Below are 19,366 nucleotides of genomic sequence, written 5' to 3'. Positions count from 1 at the left end.
GACACCATGGGAACAGGGAACGGAAAGTTGGCAGCGCTCGGAGAAAGAGATGCAGAGATTTATATACGGGAGGCTTTCAGCAAGAGCGGCGGAGGAAGAGAGGGAGAGGAAATGTTTTATTCCCTCCATCTGAAAGCTTTTCTCGCTGGCAGACCAGTTCCTGACCTTTTCCCTCGCAGACAATGAAACTACTTTATTTGCTCTGCTTGGACCCTGTCCCTCCAGGCCCAGCGTGTGCATACATGAATAAATGTGTGTGCGCCTGCTTTTGTGTGTGTGCACACGTTGTGAAGCGTGTGCGTGCACATGTTGAACACGGCCAGCAGTGTGAGCGTGTGCAGAGCTCAGGTCAGGAACAAAAACTGCTGCTTTTGTCATTATTTTACCACCGAATTGACAGAGCAGTAATTTAAAGCCCAGGAGCCTGTGGGCGGGCATTTATTTTGAAAGGTTTTATTTCACCCTCTGGGCCCTCTATTTATTTAGGATATTTTTAACAAGCTTTTGTGATTTTTTTTTTTTTTTTTTTTTTTTTTGGTAATTTCATCACTTTTGGGCTAATTTTATTTCCACAGGGGTTCCGGCATTTTCTTGCAATTAATTTATTTACTCATTCATTCATTCATTTTCAAGTCATTTCTTGCTTCTGTTTTTTAAAGAAATCAAGTGATTTTTGCTCAGGCTTCAGAGGGTTAATGTCGTTGATGATTTCAGTTTAAAATGTTTAATGTGTACATATAAGTTGAAGATGTGATGTGAGTAAAGGTTTGTCTCTGTCCCCAGGTGAGTCCGGTCTGGGCAAATCCACGCTCATCAACTCACTCTTCCTGACCGACCTGTACTCCAAGGATTACCCCGGACCCTCGCAGCGCATCAAGAAGACCGTGCAGGTGAAGCTCGGCAGCTCGAGGCCCTTCACAGCCACCGACTGGTTTGAAAGGGCGGTGCTAGTTTGCACCAGATGAATCCAACTGGTCATCATGTGGCTGTTCCCCCCAAATCCATCTGCTCATCAGCTGGGCACTGAGCGTGACACAGAGCAGCTTTGTGACAGTAAACAGAAATAGGATTTACGGGAAATTTGGGCTGAATTTTAAAGGGATGGTGAACCCTGTTAAAATTGGATCTTTTTTTTTTTATTTATCTTCATCTGTCTCCTACTTCAGTGCTGACAATATTACCAGCTAAAGCTCTAGTATATTAGATTGAAGCAGTTTGCCAGCCCTTACCTCTTTGGATAGAGCGTTAGATCGGTAAAATGATCCGCAGTAAGATTTATATTTATTGATTCATATCCAGGAACTAGACTGTGGATCGGGTCACAAATTTGTGTCCGAACCCAACAGGTTTTTTTTGTGTGTGTGTGTGTGTGTGTGTGTGTGTGTGTGTGTGTCCAAACCTGACCCAAGCTGGAGATTTTGCTTGTCCTTCATCACTCGGTTACATTTACCGCCTGAAATAGCCGATTTGCTGCCGTCAGCATCGTCACGTAATCATCACGCAGTCTTCGAAATGGGAAGTTGCCCAGAACAGACAGCAGAACACTCACACACCCATTTTTTTTGGGCATTTCTGCTTTATTTGACTGTCACAGTAGAGAGAAAGGGAAGGCAGGGGAGAGAGGCGACGACATGCAGCAAATGGCCTGAGGTCGGATTCGAACCGAGGACTCTGCAAAGTTGAAGGAGGTTGTTTTATCACCCAGAAGTCCCTGCGTGTGGTTGTCCTCATGTTCCCTCTCCCCTCCTTCCTGCTGCGCTGTCCCCTCCCTGCCCTCCCTCTCGTTCCTCCCCCACGTTGTCATTCCCATGACACATTTGGCTCTGGAAATCTCAGTACACAACATTCAGGTCCCAAGCAAACAAACCTTCCAAGCTGCCGGCCACTTGGAGTTAGACAAACATATCAGATTGCCTCTTTTGGCTTCTCATTAGAAGTCACGGCTTGTCTTGTCATGTTGGCCATCTGTTTTCATATCGTGACACGACTTCAGCGCGGTGTGGGAACGTTGCCTCACCCTGTTTGGGAGGAATAAACTTTGATTTGCCCGTATAGATAAGAAAACTCCTAACCAAAGTTACTCACTAACGCACAATAACACTAAACAGTAGATCTTGACAGTAGCTAGCCAGTTTTATGCACTTATTTTTGGTTTTGACCACGTTTTGATTGATTTGTCTTGGACTGAGATACTCTTGCCACCGTCCCACTGAGGCGACAGAGCTGATCCGGTTATTTAAAGTTTTCAGGCTGAGTAGCCGCGTAGTGGTTTAATGCTGCATGCTCAAAATTCTGCACGCTTATGTTTAAAAGTTAGTGTGGAGCTGCTGTCGCTCAATATGGAAGCTAAAGGCTTAGAGAACACAGCGTGTGATGAATATTAGCCTGGAGCACTGCAGCCGTTGTGGATGTAACTGAATAGTTTTGGTTTTATGTTCTCCTCGGCTAACAGGTATGTTGATCAACAGGAAATTCAAACGGAAACCTTTGTATTTACTGCTAAGAGAAGTAAATCAAATGTTTTCAGTGGAGAGTTGAAACCCCATACTGAGTTTCCTCCAATGTGAGGGAGACCTTAATGAGGAAAAACACACATTGAACCCCGGGAATCCTTGCGTTTTTTTTTTTGGTGGTGTGGGAACATTGTTGGTTTTAGTGTCAGACTTATGAAGCACACAGAGAGAGAGGCTAACCGGCTAAAGCTAGCAGAAAGCACAGAGGGAGAGATGAAGTACCTCCGGAGGAGAAAGAGAAAAAGGAGTGGAGAACTAAAGTGAGCCTGCGGGGCCCGGGACGGTTTTGTCCTTTTATGGTCATGACAAAGGAGGAGAGCTGCATGTGGAAGAGCAGGAGGAGAGGGAGAGGAGGGAGAAAGCTCAGCTCGGGGCAAGAGAGAGGGACTGGGGAGGAGGAGAAAAAGCAGAAGGAGTTAATGATAGAGAGTGCAACTTGTTTGGGCTGGGAAACGAGATTCACAAGCAAACGGGTAAAGAAGTAAGAGGGGAAAGAAAGAAAGAGGGATGGAGGAAAGAGGAGGAAGGGAAATGAGATGCAGTTGGAGGATGGAGAGAAAAAAGAGGAATCCTGAAAGAGCCAGGGAGGTAGAGGAGGAGGAGGATGGAGAGAGACATGAGGATGAGAGACGGGGAGGAAGAGGGTGTTGGATGCGGAGTCCCTTCGTTCCCCTCGGAGCTTGAGAGGGTCAACAGCAGGGCAAGAATGTTCCCATGAAACCCAACACCCAACACACACCAACACAAAACGACGGAAAAAGCCCCCGTCTCTTTACTGGACAGATAAAATGTAAGCCTCCTAATAAAAAACCTGCCCCGACGCCCACTCAGGCACATTCACACAGAAGCACTTTCCATCAGCGTTTGACTCCCACAAACACAGCACGCTGTTGTCTTTGCACGGCAACAGAGACGAGCATGACAGCAAACCCACACACACACTCCACACACACACACACACACACACACACACCCACCCTCCTCCTGATATCTGACGTCTGGTGGCCAGCTCGTTCATTTGCCTTCCAGCTGGCAAAAGTGTGGAAAAGTGTGTGGGCTGGTGAGTAAAAATTCAGCTGAGAAGTGAAGCCGCCAGTAGAGATTCTGTCAAATAATATCAGTGAACGTTCAAGTGATTTCAGGCTGGACGTCCCTTTATGGGTCGGATGTAAATATAAATCACATTTAGACAGCAGGGTAACAATCAGGGTTCACATCTGTAGCTGTTGTGGCTCTTTAACAACCGCGAGTGCGTAAATATGGAAAATGTCCTCTCGCTCACCGTGTGGGGGGGTCTCAAAGTCTGCAGCGAGCATCCAAACTGTTTGTGAGAAGTGGCTTTTCAATTCACACCGGCATGGAGAAACCAGAAACCCTGGCGCCACAGGCCGCTCAACCATCCTGACATCGATGGTTTTACTCATCCCTGTGATTCCACACTTTTTTGGACACACTGTGTGTTTTGTGGCGTTCCCGTTGCACCACACGCGGGGCACAGGCCGTCCCGTCCCGGTGCCTTGTGTATTTTTAAGAATGAGGGGGGGGGCTAATCGTGCCACACGGCCGCGTCTTTCGGGTCGCGGCGTCACAGGAGCTCGCTTCGTGCTTCAGGTTGGGTGTTTTTAAGAAGCTCGCGCTCCCGTCTGCTTTTTGATCCGTCGGCCGCAGCGAACCTCATGTCAGTGCCATGATTGCAACTTAGGCATGTACGCTCCGAAGCAATGAACAGTTTGTATTTGTGTGTGTGTGTCTGTGTGTGTGTGTGTGTGTGTGTGTGCACGTGGGCTGCGGTCTGTGGCTGAGGGGAAGAGGTCAGGGTATTTATATTCCAGAACAATCTCTCGTGTTTTGTCGCACACTCACATTCCCCCGTCTTAGATTTCCTTTAAATGATGGTTTGGAGACTGACAGCATTTTTGAGGTTTTCGCCCAATCTGTTTTTCTTCGCTGAAATGGTTCAAATAGCAGATTTGGTTTTGCACCGGGATGTTGTGCACGCATGCACACACACACACACACACATATACACACACATATATACACACACACAGTTAAGCCAAGATATGTTCAATGACTGCAGTGCGTGATATATATCCTTTGCTTTAAAGTAGAACAGAGTTTCTGAAGATATGTGGAACCTGAAGAATGTGTTGTTTTTTTTTTTTTTTTTTTAATGCGAGGGCTGTAGTTTGAGTGAAAGGGGTGATCCTAAAATAACTAGCTGGCCCTGTGAAAGTATGCAGTGAAGCTCGAGAGCAGTCGAAGTGCTAACTGCAGGAAATGATGGATCTGTGGGACCCGAGACTTCTGACTGTGAATTTATGTGGGAATGCACGGTGCTGCGTGGCTGCTATGTCCGCCTGTTTGCTGTTTTTAACTCGGGCTGCAGTGAGGCCGCCTGCAGCCAGCTCCGTGGACGGGTGTCAGTCGCGGAGCTTGAACCATCAAAAAATTAAATGTGAAAAACCGAACAGCGACAGCTCTTTGCACGAACAACAGCACAGTCTGTAGCCGTCAAGAGTTTCTCTGGGAACTGTCTCCTCTCAGAGATCGCTGACAGTATAAAGACCAAATTACCGAAAATATCTTTCCCTTTTGGGTGAACTGTGCATTTTAGAAGTTTGGAAATGAATGCAAATCATTTACATTCACATTTATGGGATATTGTTGTGTGTATGTGTGTGTTACAGGTGGAGCAATCCAAGGTGCTGGTAAAGGAAGGGGGCGTCCAGCTTACACTCACCATCGTCGATACACCAGGGTTCGGAGATGCAGTGGATAACAGCAACTGGTGAGGAATACTCTGTGTGTGTGTGTGTTTGCATAATCCAGATTTTTACCACAGAATTATAATCCAGAAATGATGACAAGAGACCAAGTGTGTTACATTCGTTCTCCTCTTTTCTCCCTCTTGCCCTCATCGCTCTCTGATCGCCTCAGTTGGCAGCCGGTCATCAACTACATCGACAGTAAATGCGAGGACTTCCTAAACGCCGAGTCGAGGGTGAACCGCAGACTGATGCCAGACAACAGAGTTCACTGCTGCCTTTATTTCATCGCGCCCTCCGGACACGGGTAGGTTGCCGCCTGACATGTCACACGACATAAGACCACGCTGAGACGTGAGATTAAATGACATGAGATAAGCTGAGGTGCAGTGTGGTGAGCTGACGGGAGGTGAGTTTGGACAAGATGAAATGAGGCAGAGCCGGGGGAGGTGAGGTCGACGTGGTGAGATCCAGTGGGCTGACAGGAGTTCAAATGAGGCGCACGAGGAGAGACGTGAGCTGAGATTAGGCCAGACAAAAATCATTTCTGGGTTCCGGTTCCCGACTGAGTGTCCCATTTACCCCCCGAGTCAGGTTATTTTATTGGCCTCTGTGTAAAAAATAAAATAAAATAAAATAATAAAATAAAGGCACTATGCGACCGAGTGTGACCTTGTTGGCATTGGTCAAAAGTTAAGCAGGGCTTTTATTTTGATCGATGTTGCACTCACCTTATTTGTGATGTTCTCGCGTAACTTCGGAAAATAACTTCATGGAATCACGCACCACCGACAGCACTGGCTGGAAAGAATGGACTTCTGCACGGTGTGTGTGATTTGTCCTCGCAAACCACCAGCGAAAATAATCCGACTACGAGAGAAAACCCTTGCAGATGTAGTGAAAGAGGTGAAACAGTGCCATTGTAGATTTGCAAGTGGAGCTTGGCTCTATGGTGGTGGGTGTGATGGGTGTATTCGACTTCAGGTACCTAGCGCTGCGATGCGAGCCAGAGACACCTCCCTCTGCTAGTAATAACGCTGCGGCGTCTGTTAAAAAGCTTATGCAAATATTGAATTAATTTTATTTAGAAAGCAACCCATGCATCACTTCCGAAAATAAAAAAAAAGAATAAAATAAAATCCCTACCTACCCATCCTTCCCATGAATAAAAAAAAAAAAAATAAATCCCCCCGACCCGTCCTTAAAATGCTAAATAAAATAAAAAATAAAATAAAATAAATTCCCTACCTATTCATGCCCTTAAATGACAAGGAACCGGAACCCGAGGTATTTTTTTGTTTGGCCTTAGTATTGAATAAATACAAAAAATGACTGAGTGTAACAGAAAAAAAAAACACATGAAACCAAATGCGCACAATGCACCCATTCCTCATTCATGAAGACAGAAAAATGATGAGGATTTGTGCAGGAATAAAAAAAAAAAAAACCTTTTTGTTTTGGTTTGGTTTTGGTTTACCTTTTTGTGTTCAGGAATCGAGCACCTTCCACTCAGCCACCGGGTCGTGTGTCTCGCCTGAGGGGCTGAGAAGCTCCTGAAAAGCAGCGTGTTCATGGGCTCAGGATGTCGAGAAGGGCTCGATGCGCTGCTCGACTTCTCAGACCGGGTCTTTTTTAAACAACCGCGGACAGCGCTCTGACCTTGATATATCAGATGACCAAACATGGCAGCATTGAGCCTGTCGGTTTGACATTGTGGCTTTGCATCATTTTCCATCCCGTGCAAACGTCAATATTCTCTCCTGCCAGCATGAAAATATCACAGCCACAGCTCTGCATAACGAATTGGTCCACTCTGTTCCCATAGAGCTCAGTGGAATTGAGCATGGCACTAACACAGTCGCTGCTGCAGGTTTCATACCATGTCAGTCATGTCACTAATATAGCTTTGGTGGATGTATTTTTGAAGGACCCATTTTGAAAATTAAGTAGCCAATATCCAATATTTTTTGCCAAATTCTTTGAGGTGAGCTGCCTTCAGTATTTGTCTGACGTGGGTCAAATGATGGATCAGATCCCTTTGTGCCGCTTTGCTCAGAGGGAAATCTGCCATTGCAGGCTTCTCCTTATCCTCAGCTGCAGAGAGAATGGCATGTGGGCGTATGAACAGCCAGCCAATTAAACCATGCTATTTTTACCCCTCTTTGTGTTTCTTGGTGGGGAATATGAAGGGCTGTGCAAGTTGAAGCAAATGGGTGTGTGTGTCTGTGTGTCTGTGCCATAGATGAGGAGGCAGCTTGCGAGTGTTTGTGACCCACAAAGGTTATATAACCCTCACAGCTCCGCTCATGCTCAGTGGAGTGCTGCTCTCCATCACCGAGCCACCCAATCACAGTCCAGGCTGCAAGTCAGCTCACATGGAGGCAGTCGTCTCATCTCAGACAAACGCACACTCTGTCTTCCCTCGTCTTGGTGGTGTGCGTTCACTCGCCATCACCAGAACATTCCTTGTTCCTCGGTGTAGCCGCTGCAGCAGCCAGAGCCAAATTATAAAGCTCTGTTTCCTCAAAGTGTGTCAGCGTCGCATCGACCCAGTGAGAAATGATTTAAATCCTCTCTAGTTTGTTGACAAGGCTGCAGAGCCACACTGAACTGAAGAAGAAATGCATGAAGAATAAATCCCCTCATCCCCCCTCAAATGCCACAAATACTGTCATCAGATTGGTTTAAAGCAAAACTGAGCTTTGGTAGAGCATACAGAAACTAATGAGGATATTTTAGAAAACTAGGTGACCTCTGGTCCTTACATTTCCTCAGTACGATGGAATTGTGTGTATTACTAGTCAAGGAAAGTCTTGGGGAAAAGATAATGGAGTTCTACAAATGGTTCACTTTACACGAAGACAGCAGAATGATTTTTCCAACTTGTTTCACACATTTAATGCATTACAGGGTTTTTAGTTCAGCTGCAGTCGAAACCCGACTGTTCACCCATTTAGAGCTCCTCTGACCTGGAAAATACCATCAGAGCTGCACAAAGCAACTTTGCATGTGTCATGTTGACGTCAGTAACCTGCGTGATAACCAGCCCTGCTGGCCTGTGAACGCACGCCAAAGGGGCAAGAGAGGAAAAAGATCTAATGTTGGTGAGTGCAGCTTTCAGTGGGCGATGCACATGTTGGAGACAGGCTGGACTTCTGTCTCAAGTTTGGACTAATCGCTTCCTGTGATTCCTGTGGTGCTTGTTGCAGCTTTGATAAACCGTGAAGGAGCAGCCCTTTCACGTCGCTGGAAGAGCTCTGTTTTGAAAAGTTCATGCAAAAAGTGATGATCAGTCACAGCTTGTCCTGCCCAGCCCAGACACACTGCGTTATCTGAGGGCCATGCACGGCAGGAGCCCTGTGGTTCACACCATCCCAGGCTGTCGAACACACACACACACACACAGACAAAATATGTGAGCAGACTCTGCCCTGACCCCGCTGGTAGGGTTGTTAGTACATGCAGGATGAGACTTTATCTCACCCTCTTTTGTGCTCTGTCTCTCTATCTTTGCTGACCTCATACGCCCCCTGACCACTCAACAGCTGTTTTGTTGCTCTCTTTGTGAGTTTGCATTCCTGGGACGGGATGCCCTCTAAACCCCAACCCCACCCACACACATACACACACACACACACGCACACACACACACACACACACACTTGCACATTCATAAAGGCATTTAACGCACACAAATATATTTATTCATTAAATGTCTGTCCTTTAATGCAGTACACGAAAGCTGCATACACATTAATTTGTACAGTGAGTACACACACACTGCCCACACCTCCAGTCCGTCTCTTCCTGACGCCTGCAAAGAGCTCGCTGTCTCTGGCCACGTCACCGAAGAAGAGTGCCCTTTGTCCCGCAGGCAGAGATGGAGTGCCCATTTGAGCATCACAAAGACAATCTCTCATCAGCCCACCATGACATTATGATCGGTCCTCAGCAGAGAAGAACACATTTGACAACAAGTCAGTCACGCTCAGCTGGTGTCTTTGGTCTCAATTGTTTGTCTGCTGGGAGGTTTATTTCGGGTTTTCTTTTGCCCTCTGCTGGTGACCCACTGAATTGCACTCATGTTTTAGCAAAAAGGCAGTGACAAAAACCCCATTCTGTTATTATTTCTTTTCTAAACTTTTCCTAAATGAATTGCTGTCCCGCCTATAAGAATTTTATTGCTATCGACCTCTTGTGCATTTTGCACATGCTACCGTTCATGAAATCAAATCACATCAGTAAGGAAACAAGGACAGAAATCTGATTATTGACGTCTGATGACGGTAAAAATCATTGACAGTCTTGTTGATGATCCACACCGTCAGTTTACAGAGTCTCAGCTCTGTAAACAACGTGGCTCATCCCCTCTCTCTGAGCCCTGTTTCCCGTATCTCTCCACTGGCCTATGAAGCAGAAATGCCCACCAAATAATGGATGCCAGTTGCCATGTTGATTGTGTCGCTTGCAGTGTGTTGCTGTCCTCATACTCCTCTCTCCTTCTGCCCTTCAGTCTAAAGCCGCTGGACATTGAGTTCATGAAGAGACTCCATGACAAAGTCAACGTTATCCCCCTTATTGCCAAGGCTGACACACTGACCCCCGAGGAATGCCAGCTCTTCAAAAAACAGGTGTGTGTGAGTCTTGATGTCCTTGTTATGCTGAGAGGTGGCGCTCAGCGGTGTTAAGACATTAGTTAGGATGTTCTGTGCTTTTGTTTGTTTACCTCGGCGTGCTTCCACTGTGGCACATCCTGCAGTCTTCTTCAGAACTGTCACTTTATTTTACCATGACTTTTCCTGTCAGCCGGTTTGTGCAGGTTTGGGTTTGCCCTCTGCCGTCCCACCGTCTCATCAGAAGGAGGTTTACCATCCTCTGGGCCCTTTTCTGGATTTCTGTCACATTCTTGATCCAGTAATGGTGTGTGTTGCTTTCAGTTGTGATGATCTTGGTTCTCTGCCAGTCCATTACGTGGTTTTCCCCTTTGCAATGGTCTGAGACTTCTTCACATTACCACTAAGAATGCAGGATAATATCGACACGTCATAGGTATCAGCCAATATCAGCTTTAAAAGGAAATATCGGGATTGGCTTGAAAGTTGATGTTCTCATCTGCCAGTGGGCTATCACCATAACAGTAGTCATAATAATAGGTTAATTCCACTACGGGAGAGACTTGATGTTTGCTGCAGTTGGAAAATATCAGCATATCGGATACCTGCAAAAAAAAAAAATCCAATATTGCTCATCCCTAATTACTACACATAAGTTTTGGACAGGATTATGTCAAAGGATACTGTTCTAGCTGGTTGCAATCGATTCAGGTTGCATTGCCGTGATGAAAGAGTTATAGCAACAAGCAAAGTGGAAAACCATGTCATGAATCAGCAGGGAACCAAGATCATCACATCTGAGAGCAACAGATACCACTGTTGGATTAAGGAGGTGTTAAAAATACGGCAGTGGGCCCAGAGGACGGTAAACCACGGAGATGATGAGACTGTCGGACAGCAGGGGGCGGTATAAACCACGACAGGAGGTGTCACGGTAACGTCAGGTGACATTTCTATGGACTGCAGGACATACGGATCCTGAAATATGTCAAAGTACACAAAGAATCACACAGTCTTTATCCGAACATCCTAACTTATTTGATAAATTTAGACTAGATGAACCTCTTCGGAGGTGATACGTTTGCATGCATTCAAGTGTCCCGGCACTGGTGAACCACCAGCAGTGCTACTGGAGTCCTGTATGAGCTACCTGTGTGGATAGGTGTGTGGGATGTGCATGCCACGCCGGTTTTAATTTGTCCCTTCTCCTCCTCCACAGATAATGAAGGAGATTCAGGAGCACAAAATTAAAATTTATGAGTTCCCAGATACGGAGGATGATGAGGACAGCAAGCTCATCCGTAAGATCAAGGTAGGGGACCAGACGGCACAATCAGCTAAAAGTCTGCTTGTCACACTCTCCCATTCCTGGCAGGCCCGTTGCATAACAGGCCATCTACACTATATGCAGGCCCAGTTGACTGATGCGATGATAACCATCTGCCCGGCTAACTGTAGCTTCAAATGCTAAGTGCTGAACATGGTACAGCTGGGGATATCACAACACAGTCAGTGCCAGTAAGAGTAAAAATGATTCTCAATGCCACAGAGAAAATATCCCGTACACTCGATAACAATAACAATAATAAACTTGTGTTATGTAATTGTTATATAATTGTTTTCATCCTTTATCTGGAAAATAAAAAAGCACAGTTTTCTCACTAGCTTTTGCTTGTATATATTACCTTTTCCATTGCCACCAAGGCAAAATATGTCCATACATGGCTTTTGTAATTTGCTCTTTCCAATTGCTCTTTCCATTTTTTTTTTTTTTTTTTTTTTAGTTTGCGTATCAAGAGGAGCATGAGGAGCCATCTTTGTGTTTTTTTTCTGGGTGTGCTGCCACGCTCTAGTGTTGGTGGGGGTGCGCAGTTACTCAGAAATGTGCTGCCAGTCGGTGCTGCTGATACTGTTTTAAAAACCAGTGCCGATTCTTAAAATATGGCATGGACGTGGTGTCAGTAGCATCGGCTCTTATGACATCAGTTGGACCCGCCAGTCGTCATCGTTGACTATGTTTACATAATTAAAAGTAATCCGGTCTCAATCTATGTGCTAAGTTTTATCTTACCATGCTCAGTAAATAACTGTGTATTTGTATTTCCCCCGCAGGAGAGGATGCCGCTGGCAGTGGTTGGCAGCAACGTGGTGATTGAGGTGAACGGCAGGAAGGTCAGAGGTCGGCAGTACCCGTGGGGCGTGGCAGAGGGTAGGTTCTCCCAGGTCCACCACCACCCCTCCTCTGGGACAACAGGGGAGGACAGGGCCTCCGTTATGTGGCCAAGCTGCAAAGGATCAAACCTTTAACCAAATTTAGATGCACTCTGAAGGCTTATGGGTGGCTAGGAATAAGGGATAAGTGTTCTTGTTTTTTTGTTTTTTGAATACATACATACTTTTGTGACCTTCTCTATGTCCTTGCACCTTGGTCGGACAATGACAGCTGTGTGGCCGAGGCTGAAGCATGTCGGTGTCTCCAGGTTGATGTTGAGAATGCCAGCGGTCCCTGTAAAATCTTTATGGTCATGAATGGCGCATGATCCTCCTGAGAGTGTGGGACACGGTGCATGTTCTCCACCAACACCCCCTCTACATCGACTGATAATGCCAGAACTGCCCGATGACGCAGGAACTTGTCAAAACAGTCGACCGTCTGATGGAAACGTCCCTCTGCTGTCAGTGGGTTGGAAATGTCATAACAGGAAAATAAGGAAGATGTTTACTTCCACTAAGCAAAATTATATGGGTGTCACTTTGTGCCACTCAGTAATCAATAAATAAATGACTTGCTAAAAGCAGTAATCAATGAATGAACCATTCAGGAAATGTACAAATAGATGGATTCATTGATAAAACCATATATAAATGAGCTGAATCAGATTAGAAGGTAGATAACATTTTATAAGCATCCTTGTCCGTCCGTCTGACCGGCTCTGCAGGCAGGACCGACCGCTCACCAGCTGGTGACTGCAGCGCCACCTCCTGGCACAACGAAGAACTGAGAATAAAAAGAGCCACATACAAAGCAATAAGTACGTCAAAAATACGATAATCAATTGTTGAAAAAGCAACCAAAACCAAAAATATTATAAATCAGTTACTTTGATTAAATTTCAGTTTTACTATGAAATGAATTTCCCAACACACAGAGTAGGCTAATATGCCATCTAAATGTTAAAAAAAAAAAAAAAAGATGTTTATGTAATTAGTTGGAAAAATGTGTAGGAAAAACTCGTCACAGTATATTAATATATTTAACAACGCTCTACATTATCAGATAAAAATTACAACATGAGCCTTAAATTGGCATTACACCATCCAGCAAGTAAACTTTACAACCCATTTACATTTATTTTTTATTTTTTTATTTTATTTTATTATTTATTTATTTACTTATTTATTTTTTGACAAGTTATTGCGGCATCTGGCAGTCACTACTTTATCAGGTTCTGTCCCCACCCTCCTCCCCCTCAACACACACACACACACACACACACACCCGCAGCCCCTCAGGCAGGGTGTGTGTTTGGCTCCGGTGGGGATTCTGGAAAAGGAGGACACACTCGGTGTTTGATGGGATTTGTGGTTGCAGCGAGCACAGACTCTCAGCTGTCACTTTCTCCTCACCATTAGTCCTGATGAATTGTTGTTGCTGTCAGTGGTGTGGTTTAGTCTTCCTTTAAGTTTTCATTTGTTTATTTAAAAGTCCTCTGTAAGACAATATATATATATATACATATATATCTTATTTATTAAAATATAGCTTTATTGCTCTGTGGTTGACCGTTTATCAGTCTTTCACTTTTTCATTCTTTCTTTTTCTCTTTTTTCCTTTTTTTCTGTCTGTTCTTTTCCATGACTGACAGAGGGCATTTTTGGTAAACAAAACCATCTTTCACTTTTTTCAGTCTCACCTACAACACCCCTCCCTCCTCCCTCAGAGTATCCTCCACTCCTCTCCTCTCCACCTTTACGTTGCTGTGCTGTCTCATCATTTGGCTGATGGTCAAACCAATTTTAGAATCAGACTTGGGTTAAAAACTTATTCAGATGTATATTAAAATATTTAGAGGAATACACAAAGTTTTCTGTATGCTGGTTGCTGGTTGTGTCGTAGGCCGTGAGCATTATCCAAAGTAAGAAGACCACCTTTTTAGCAATAGACTTGTCCATGGCTTTTATTTTATGACCTCTAGATTGATAAATTCAACAACACATGAGTTAACCTGCAGCCCACCTGGCGGTTGGGGAAGCCACCGTATCTGAGAAAGTGGCAGCACTGGTTTGGACTGAAATGGAGAATCTGTTCACCCATTTTGAAAAACAGATGTTATTAAAAAGCCCCCACCACCACCACCATAGATGGCTCTCTAGCGGTGTGATAAACTAAAGCAGGAAAGGCAACATTTTCTTGAAATTTCTCCAGTCATCTCTGAATGCACCAGTGTAGTCATAGCCACCATCAGCAAACTCGGTGTATTCCTTTAAGGTGCACTCGACCTTTATAAACATTGAAAGCTTTGACACCTGGCATATTCCAGCTGTTGAAGTGCGGCCTTTTTGTCCCACGTCTGATGCTGTAAAATAGTCACAGAGAGAACTAGAGGCTGTTTAGTGCTGATGCTACTGCTGCAGTAGAAACATCATTTCCTAACTCTGTGGTTCCCCTCTTTGCTCCGATGGTAGCACTTAAAGCTTTGCCCTGCAGCTGTCGCCCTGCTTGGCCATGTGGGATTCAGCTCACAGTCTGATCTCTTTGACTTGAATCTGTTCTGTTGGCGCAGGGTGGTGCTGGCCAAAGGCGTGCAGCACTAGTGGTATCACTGGACCAAGGGCTGGGATCCACTGTTCTAACTCATTGCTTCTAAGTCCATGAGCAGCTGATGCTCCGAGTTTCCAGAGAGCATGTGTCTTCCTGGTCACGGCATCATCAAGGCACCATGCGGCTTGGCATCATGAGTTCCTGCTCAGCAGCGTGCACGGGTTTTGATTTAGGAGGTTTAGCATAGACACATTTCATGTTCAGATAAATGCACACACACACTCACACACACTCAAACACAAATTTATGCATGTTACCAGAAAAAGAACGCTATGCACTCTTGACTCATAAAGCCAACGCAGTTCATCATCATGGCCAAAATAAGCATTACTAGTAAGCACTCCGGCTCAAAACACCTGATGGACAGAGAAGCTTCTCCATTCCTATCCATGTCACATTGATCAATAAAAACAGAGGTGAAACGACGTGGATTATAAATCCTAATGCATGTTGCATCAGGTGTTTTCTGCCCTCCATCTACAAACAGGGTTTCTATCCCGTTAGTCACAACCCGTCTTGTTTCCTATGACCGTTGTTCCCACATAGCCCCTTAATTTCTCCCTTCATTCTCTAGCGCCTCCCAACTGGTTGTCCATAGACCCTTTTATAACACACACCCCCATCCCCCCTGTAAGCCCACTTCTCCTTAGCCAGTCAGCTTGGACACATGCAGGTTATGGTGTTGATCCGGGCCAAATCTGGGCTGAATCTGGGCCAAACGCGTACCGATTCTGCGACAGAACCGGTCAAGTCTGAGCCATGATAACCCAGCTGCTCCAGACCCAGATTTTGCCCCAGCTGGGTGTTGACAGTAACTGAAAAACAATACCCCTCCCCTCCGTCAGAACTCCCTCAGCTAGAAGAGACAGGAGGGCAGTGGCTGGCTCTGGAGGCCAAGGGGCGGGACGTCTTAAGTTTCATCAATGGTAAGGTGTCCTCCTTATTCGCTCCCCTGATGTTGACTGAGCACCGGTGGGGCGGAGGCTAACCAACAAGGAGCGTTGTTTTTGAATGAGGAAGAAGGCCTGCCTGCGACACACACACACACACACACACACACACACACACACACACACACACGCTCAGCAGCAGTTTACTTGCAGTCCTTTTCCAGAATCCCATCTGATCGTGTAACCGTGTCCTCGATGTCCAGATGAAAACCCACGATCACCTAACTGTCTGAGTCCAGTCTGAAATAAGACCAACTGTGTTTGCTGTTGTCTGACCCAGCGCTGTCGCCCCCTGCTGGCTTGTGTGGTTGTAAACAGAGGACGGCCGTGATCAGATAGGACTTTGTTTTCAGAGCAAGAGACGATGTCATTCTTACTGTTGTTCAAGAGAAAACCTGCTGACATTTCTAATTGGTGTTAGCAGTGACTTTATCGAAAATTAAAAGAGACAAGAGAAAGTCCGCAATTGCTCTGTTGCTCTTAAAGGGGTAGTTCACCCATTTAAAAAAAATATATATATATTATTTAGCTTGTCCCCAGCTGTTCTGTAGGACAGGAGTGGTGTTCTCCTCCTCTCGTGCAGGACAGTGTCTTATGTGATCACAGCCTAATCTGTTGCTGACCTATTAATTAATTTTCTTTGATGTTTTTCTGTGTACTATCGTGCAGCAAACTACTGCTACCACTACTAGTACTGTAGTGCTCCTCTTCTGTTACTTCATACCCGGGCCGTACCTTAAGAAGACTTGGCTCTCAGCTCCCCACCCCTCCTACCACCTCCCCCACCCCTCCCGTGTAAATGAATGTTGAATGAATGAAATCTGTGTGCTGTGACGTGTGTTTGTGCACTGTGAGCTCTCCATAGAGATTAATTCAACAATAATTTCAGTTCATGCAGTGTTGTGTTTGTGCTTTCCCCATGATTTTGTTTGAGATGTAAATAATATGCAGTCGTGTCAGTCTTACTCACCAAAAAAAACATCAATAACACGTGTGTGAACTGCTTCAGTATGTGAATACATAATAAGCCAGACACACAGTGAGAGGTAAACTACAGAGTACATGCAGTGAAAGCACCGATAAGACAGTTAGATGTGTAAATACCTGCAGGAGCTGATAATAAGATGACATTATGGGACCATGACAAGTCTCATGTGAGGTGATTCTAATATGTGCATCTCTCTCTATATCTCTGTCTTTCCTCTCTTACATTTGTCTTTTAGTTGAGAACGGCGAGCATTGTGATTTTACCGTGCTACGAAACATGCTCATAAGGTGAGACTTGGTTTTGCTTTACCTGACTGCTGATGTTTTCCTTCCCCCAGGTGAAAGAAGCTGCTTTTGCACAGAATACGTTCAGTTTCAGTCTGGGACCTTGTTGAGAAACATTGGGATTTCCTGCTATTATCAGAGCTGGACATGTATTTCTGCATAAACTCAGATGAGGGCTCAGCTCGAGTCAACCTCAGTTTCTTTTTAAACGTCTGGGGAATTTAAATATCATGTCTGTAGCCGTGAGTGAATTTAACACATATTTGCGTTCACAGTCGGTCCTTTTATTTGTTGGGCTCCTGATGGGGTCTGATCCATATAACTTAGTCCCAAGAACTCATATTATTGTCTGATTAAATAAACTGACTCCACTCATGAAGCATTAAACCTGTCTGACCAGCATGAGTGACAACAGACATTTTCTGCTTCTAGCATAAATTAGTTCACAGTTTGGGATCAGTTTACGTAAAAATCAAACCAAACGAAGCGTAAAAATCTAAACAGAAAAGTAGAAATAAAGTAGGCAGCTGTTGGATTACAGCAGGTTAAGGCGGTGCTAGAATCAAATTTCTGAATTCCCCCCGGCGTATTTCTCTGTCCTGGGATTCTCCCTCCATTTGTTTTGCTCTTTTCTCCTCGCCATCCTCCGTCCTGCTCACCACTGACTCTTTTCTCTCTCCTCTTTTTTAGGACCCACATGCAGGACCTGAAGGACGTGACTAATAACGTCCACTATGAGAATTACCGCAGTAAGAAACTGGCTGCCGTCACTTGCAATGGAGTGGACACTTCAAAGACCAAGGGACAGCTCACCAAGTAAGCCAGCGAGCCGGCCGGGGTCATGTGCAGACTCTGTGTTCACACCGCACTTTTACCACTGACCAGAATCCCTAACGCTTTGCCCTGTCCTGAACAGGAGTCCCCTGGCCCAGATGGAGGAGGAGCGGAGGGAGCACGTGATGAAGATGAAGAAGATGGAGACAGAAATGGAACAAGTGTTTGAAATGAAGGTCAAGGAGAAGAAGCAGAAACTGAAGGACTCGGAGGCTGAGGTCAGTTTAGGGGCGTTCTTTTTGTGTGTGTGTGTGTGTGTGTGTGTGTGTGTGTGTGTGTTTTAGATTGAAGATGCTGATTGCCAACAGTGGTGTGCCAAAACTCATTTCTACTGATATTTACTACTATTAAGAATGAAAATAATGATGATAATGATGTTAATAATAGTAAAGAAATATTCATGCACACTTTGGTGGAATTTGATCAAAATGCATCATTAGAAGGTGTTCAGGTTCAGTTTTGACAACCGATGCAGTATCATACCTGAGCTAATCTGGGCCAATATCTGATCCTCCTGTTTGGCTCACACATGTACAGTTGGTGAGCGTGTGTTGGGTGCGTTTTAATCTGAGAGCGTTTCCGTGCCTGTGCTCGCCCTCAGCTGGAGCGACGCCACGAGCAGATGAAGCGCAACCTGGAGGCTCAGTACAAAGAGCTGGAGGAGAAGCGGCGAGTGTTTGAGGAGGAGAAGGCCAACTGGGAGGCCCAGCAGCGGATCTTGGAGCAGCAGAAGCTGGACGCGTCCAAGTCAGTACCGCTCGGCACTCGTCCCACCGCCGGCTCGGTTTGGCCGGGCAGTCAGCCGGTTGATGTGAAGGACGAAATGTGGTGTCGCTTCGTTGTTCCATTCCCCCACGGGCTGCTAATCCAAGATAATCCACGTATGACAATATGTGAGGTCACCTCCAGAGGGCGACATAGAGCACTAAAACTCAGCTAAACACAGTCACAGAAACAGAAAATCAGATCTGAAATTCAGACTTTTTACTGAGCGGTGGTGAAACTTCCAGAAGCTGGTTAAGGTCCACATTTCCCTGAGCTTAGATGAGTGAAATCTGGAAAAATTTAGGGGAAAAAAATGTGTCATTATAAATATTGGACCATGTATCAACGACAGTAACGACAATAATCCAGTTACTGGTAAATGTGTAGAATCAAATGAGCCGCCATATATTCTCCTCTGTTTAGGAAGCATTCAGCTATGGCCCTGATGGCCAAAACACTGTCCTGCATCTTCTTCTGTCTAACAGAAGGCAATGGCCGTGCTTCAGCTTCCTCTCCTCAAAGACTTTGTCCACAGTTGTAAGCTTACTATGAGGAAGTTTCCTGTAGATTCAAACAGGAAAATAACAAGAAAATAGATGTTTTTATTTTCCTCAGAAAATGAGTACTGGGACATTTTTTTTACCGTGGCATAATTTGTTTGTGTTTGTTCATGTGTTGTTTTGGGAGCTGTGATATTGCACTACAGAAGTGAATGCACAGATGGAAATGCAGTATTGTGGATTAGCAGCCCAGCGGCGCATGGAGCATGAAGTTATTGATTACCTTCACAGACCTCGACTGCCAATCAGAATCAATCACAATCAAACTG

The 19,366-nt window shown here is 45.2% G+C and overlaps 1 protein-coding gene across 5 annotated transcripts in view; it reads left to right on the top strand.

The window, feature by feature from the left end:
* The window catches only part of LOC115360982 (septin-7-like), a 43,049-nt gene that overhangs the window by 20,900 nt on the left and 2,783 nt on the right, over nucleotides 1-19,366 (top strand). For 3 of the 5 annotated variants that reach the window (XM_030054212.1, XM_030054211.1, XM_030054208.1), the window contains exons 3-12: nucleotides 784-890; nucleotides 5,204-5,304; nucleotides 5,454-5,588; nucleotides 9,795-9,912; nucleotides 11,114-11,206; nucleotides 12,007-12,103; nucleotides 16,890-16,941; nucleotides 17,629-17,754; nucleotides 17,855-17,990; nucleotides 18,374-18,519. In XM_030054212.1, coding sequence (XP_029910072.1) covers nucleotides 784-890; nucleotides 5,204-5,304; nucleotides 5,454-5,588; nucleotides 9,795-9,912; nucleotides 11,114-11,206; nucleotides 12,007-12,103; nucleotides 16,890-16,941; nucleotides 17,629-17,754; nucleotides 17,855-17,990; nucleotides 18,374-18,519 — 1,111 coding nt within the window. Of the gene's footprint in view, nucleotides 1-783; nucleotides 891-5,203; nucleotides 5,305-5,453; nucleotides 5,589-9,794; nucleotides 9,913-11,113; nucleotides 11,207-12,006; nucleotides 12,104-13,760; nucleotides 13,773-16,889; nucleotides 16,942-17,628; nucleotides 17,755-17,854; nucleotides 17,991-18,373; nucleotides 18,520-19,366 lie in introns of all 5 variants that reach the window. The other 2 variants (XM_030054210.1, XM_030054209.1) reach the window with 1 other exon arrangement.

This window comes from Myripristis murdjan, chromosome 6, assembly GCF_902150065.1.
Source record: "Myripristis murdjan chromosome 6, fMyrMur1.1, whole genome shotgun sequence".
Classification (NCBI taxonomy): domain Eukaryota; kingdom Metazoa; phylum Chordata; class Actinopteri; order Holocentriformes; family Holocentridae; genus Myripristis; species Myripristis murdjan.
Note: the sequence above shows the minus strand (reverse complement) of the source record. Positions and strands in the feature narration are given on the sequence as shown.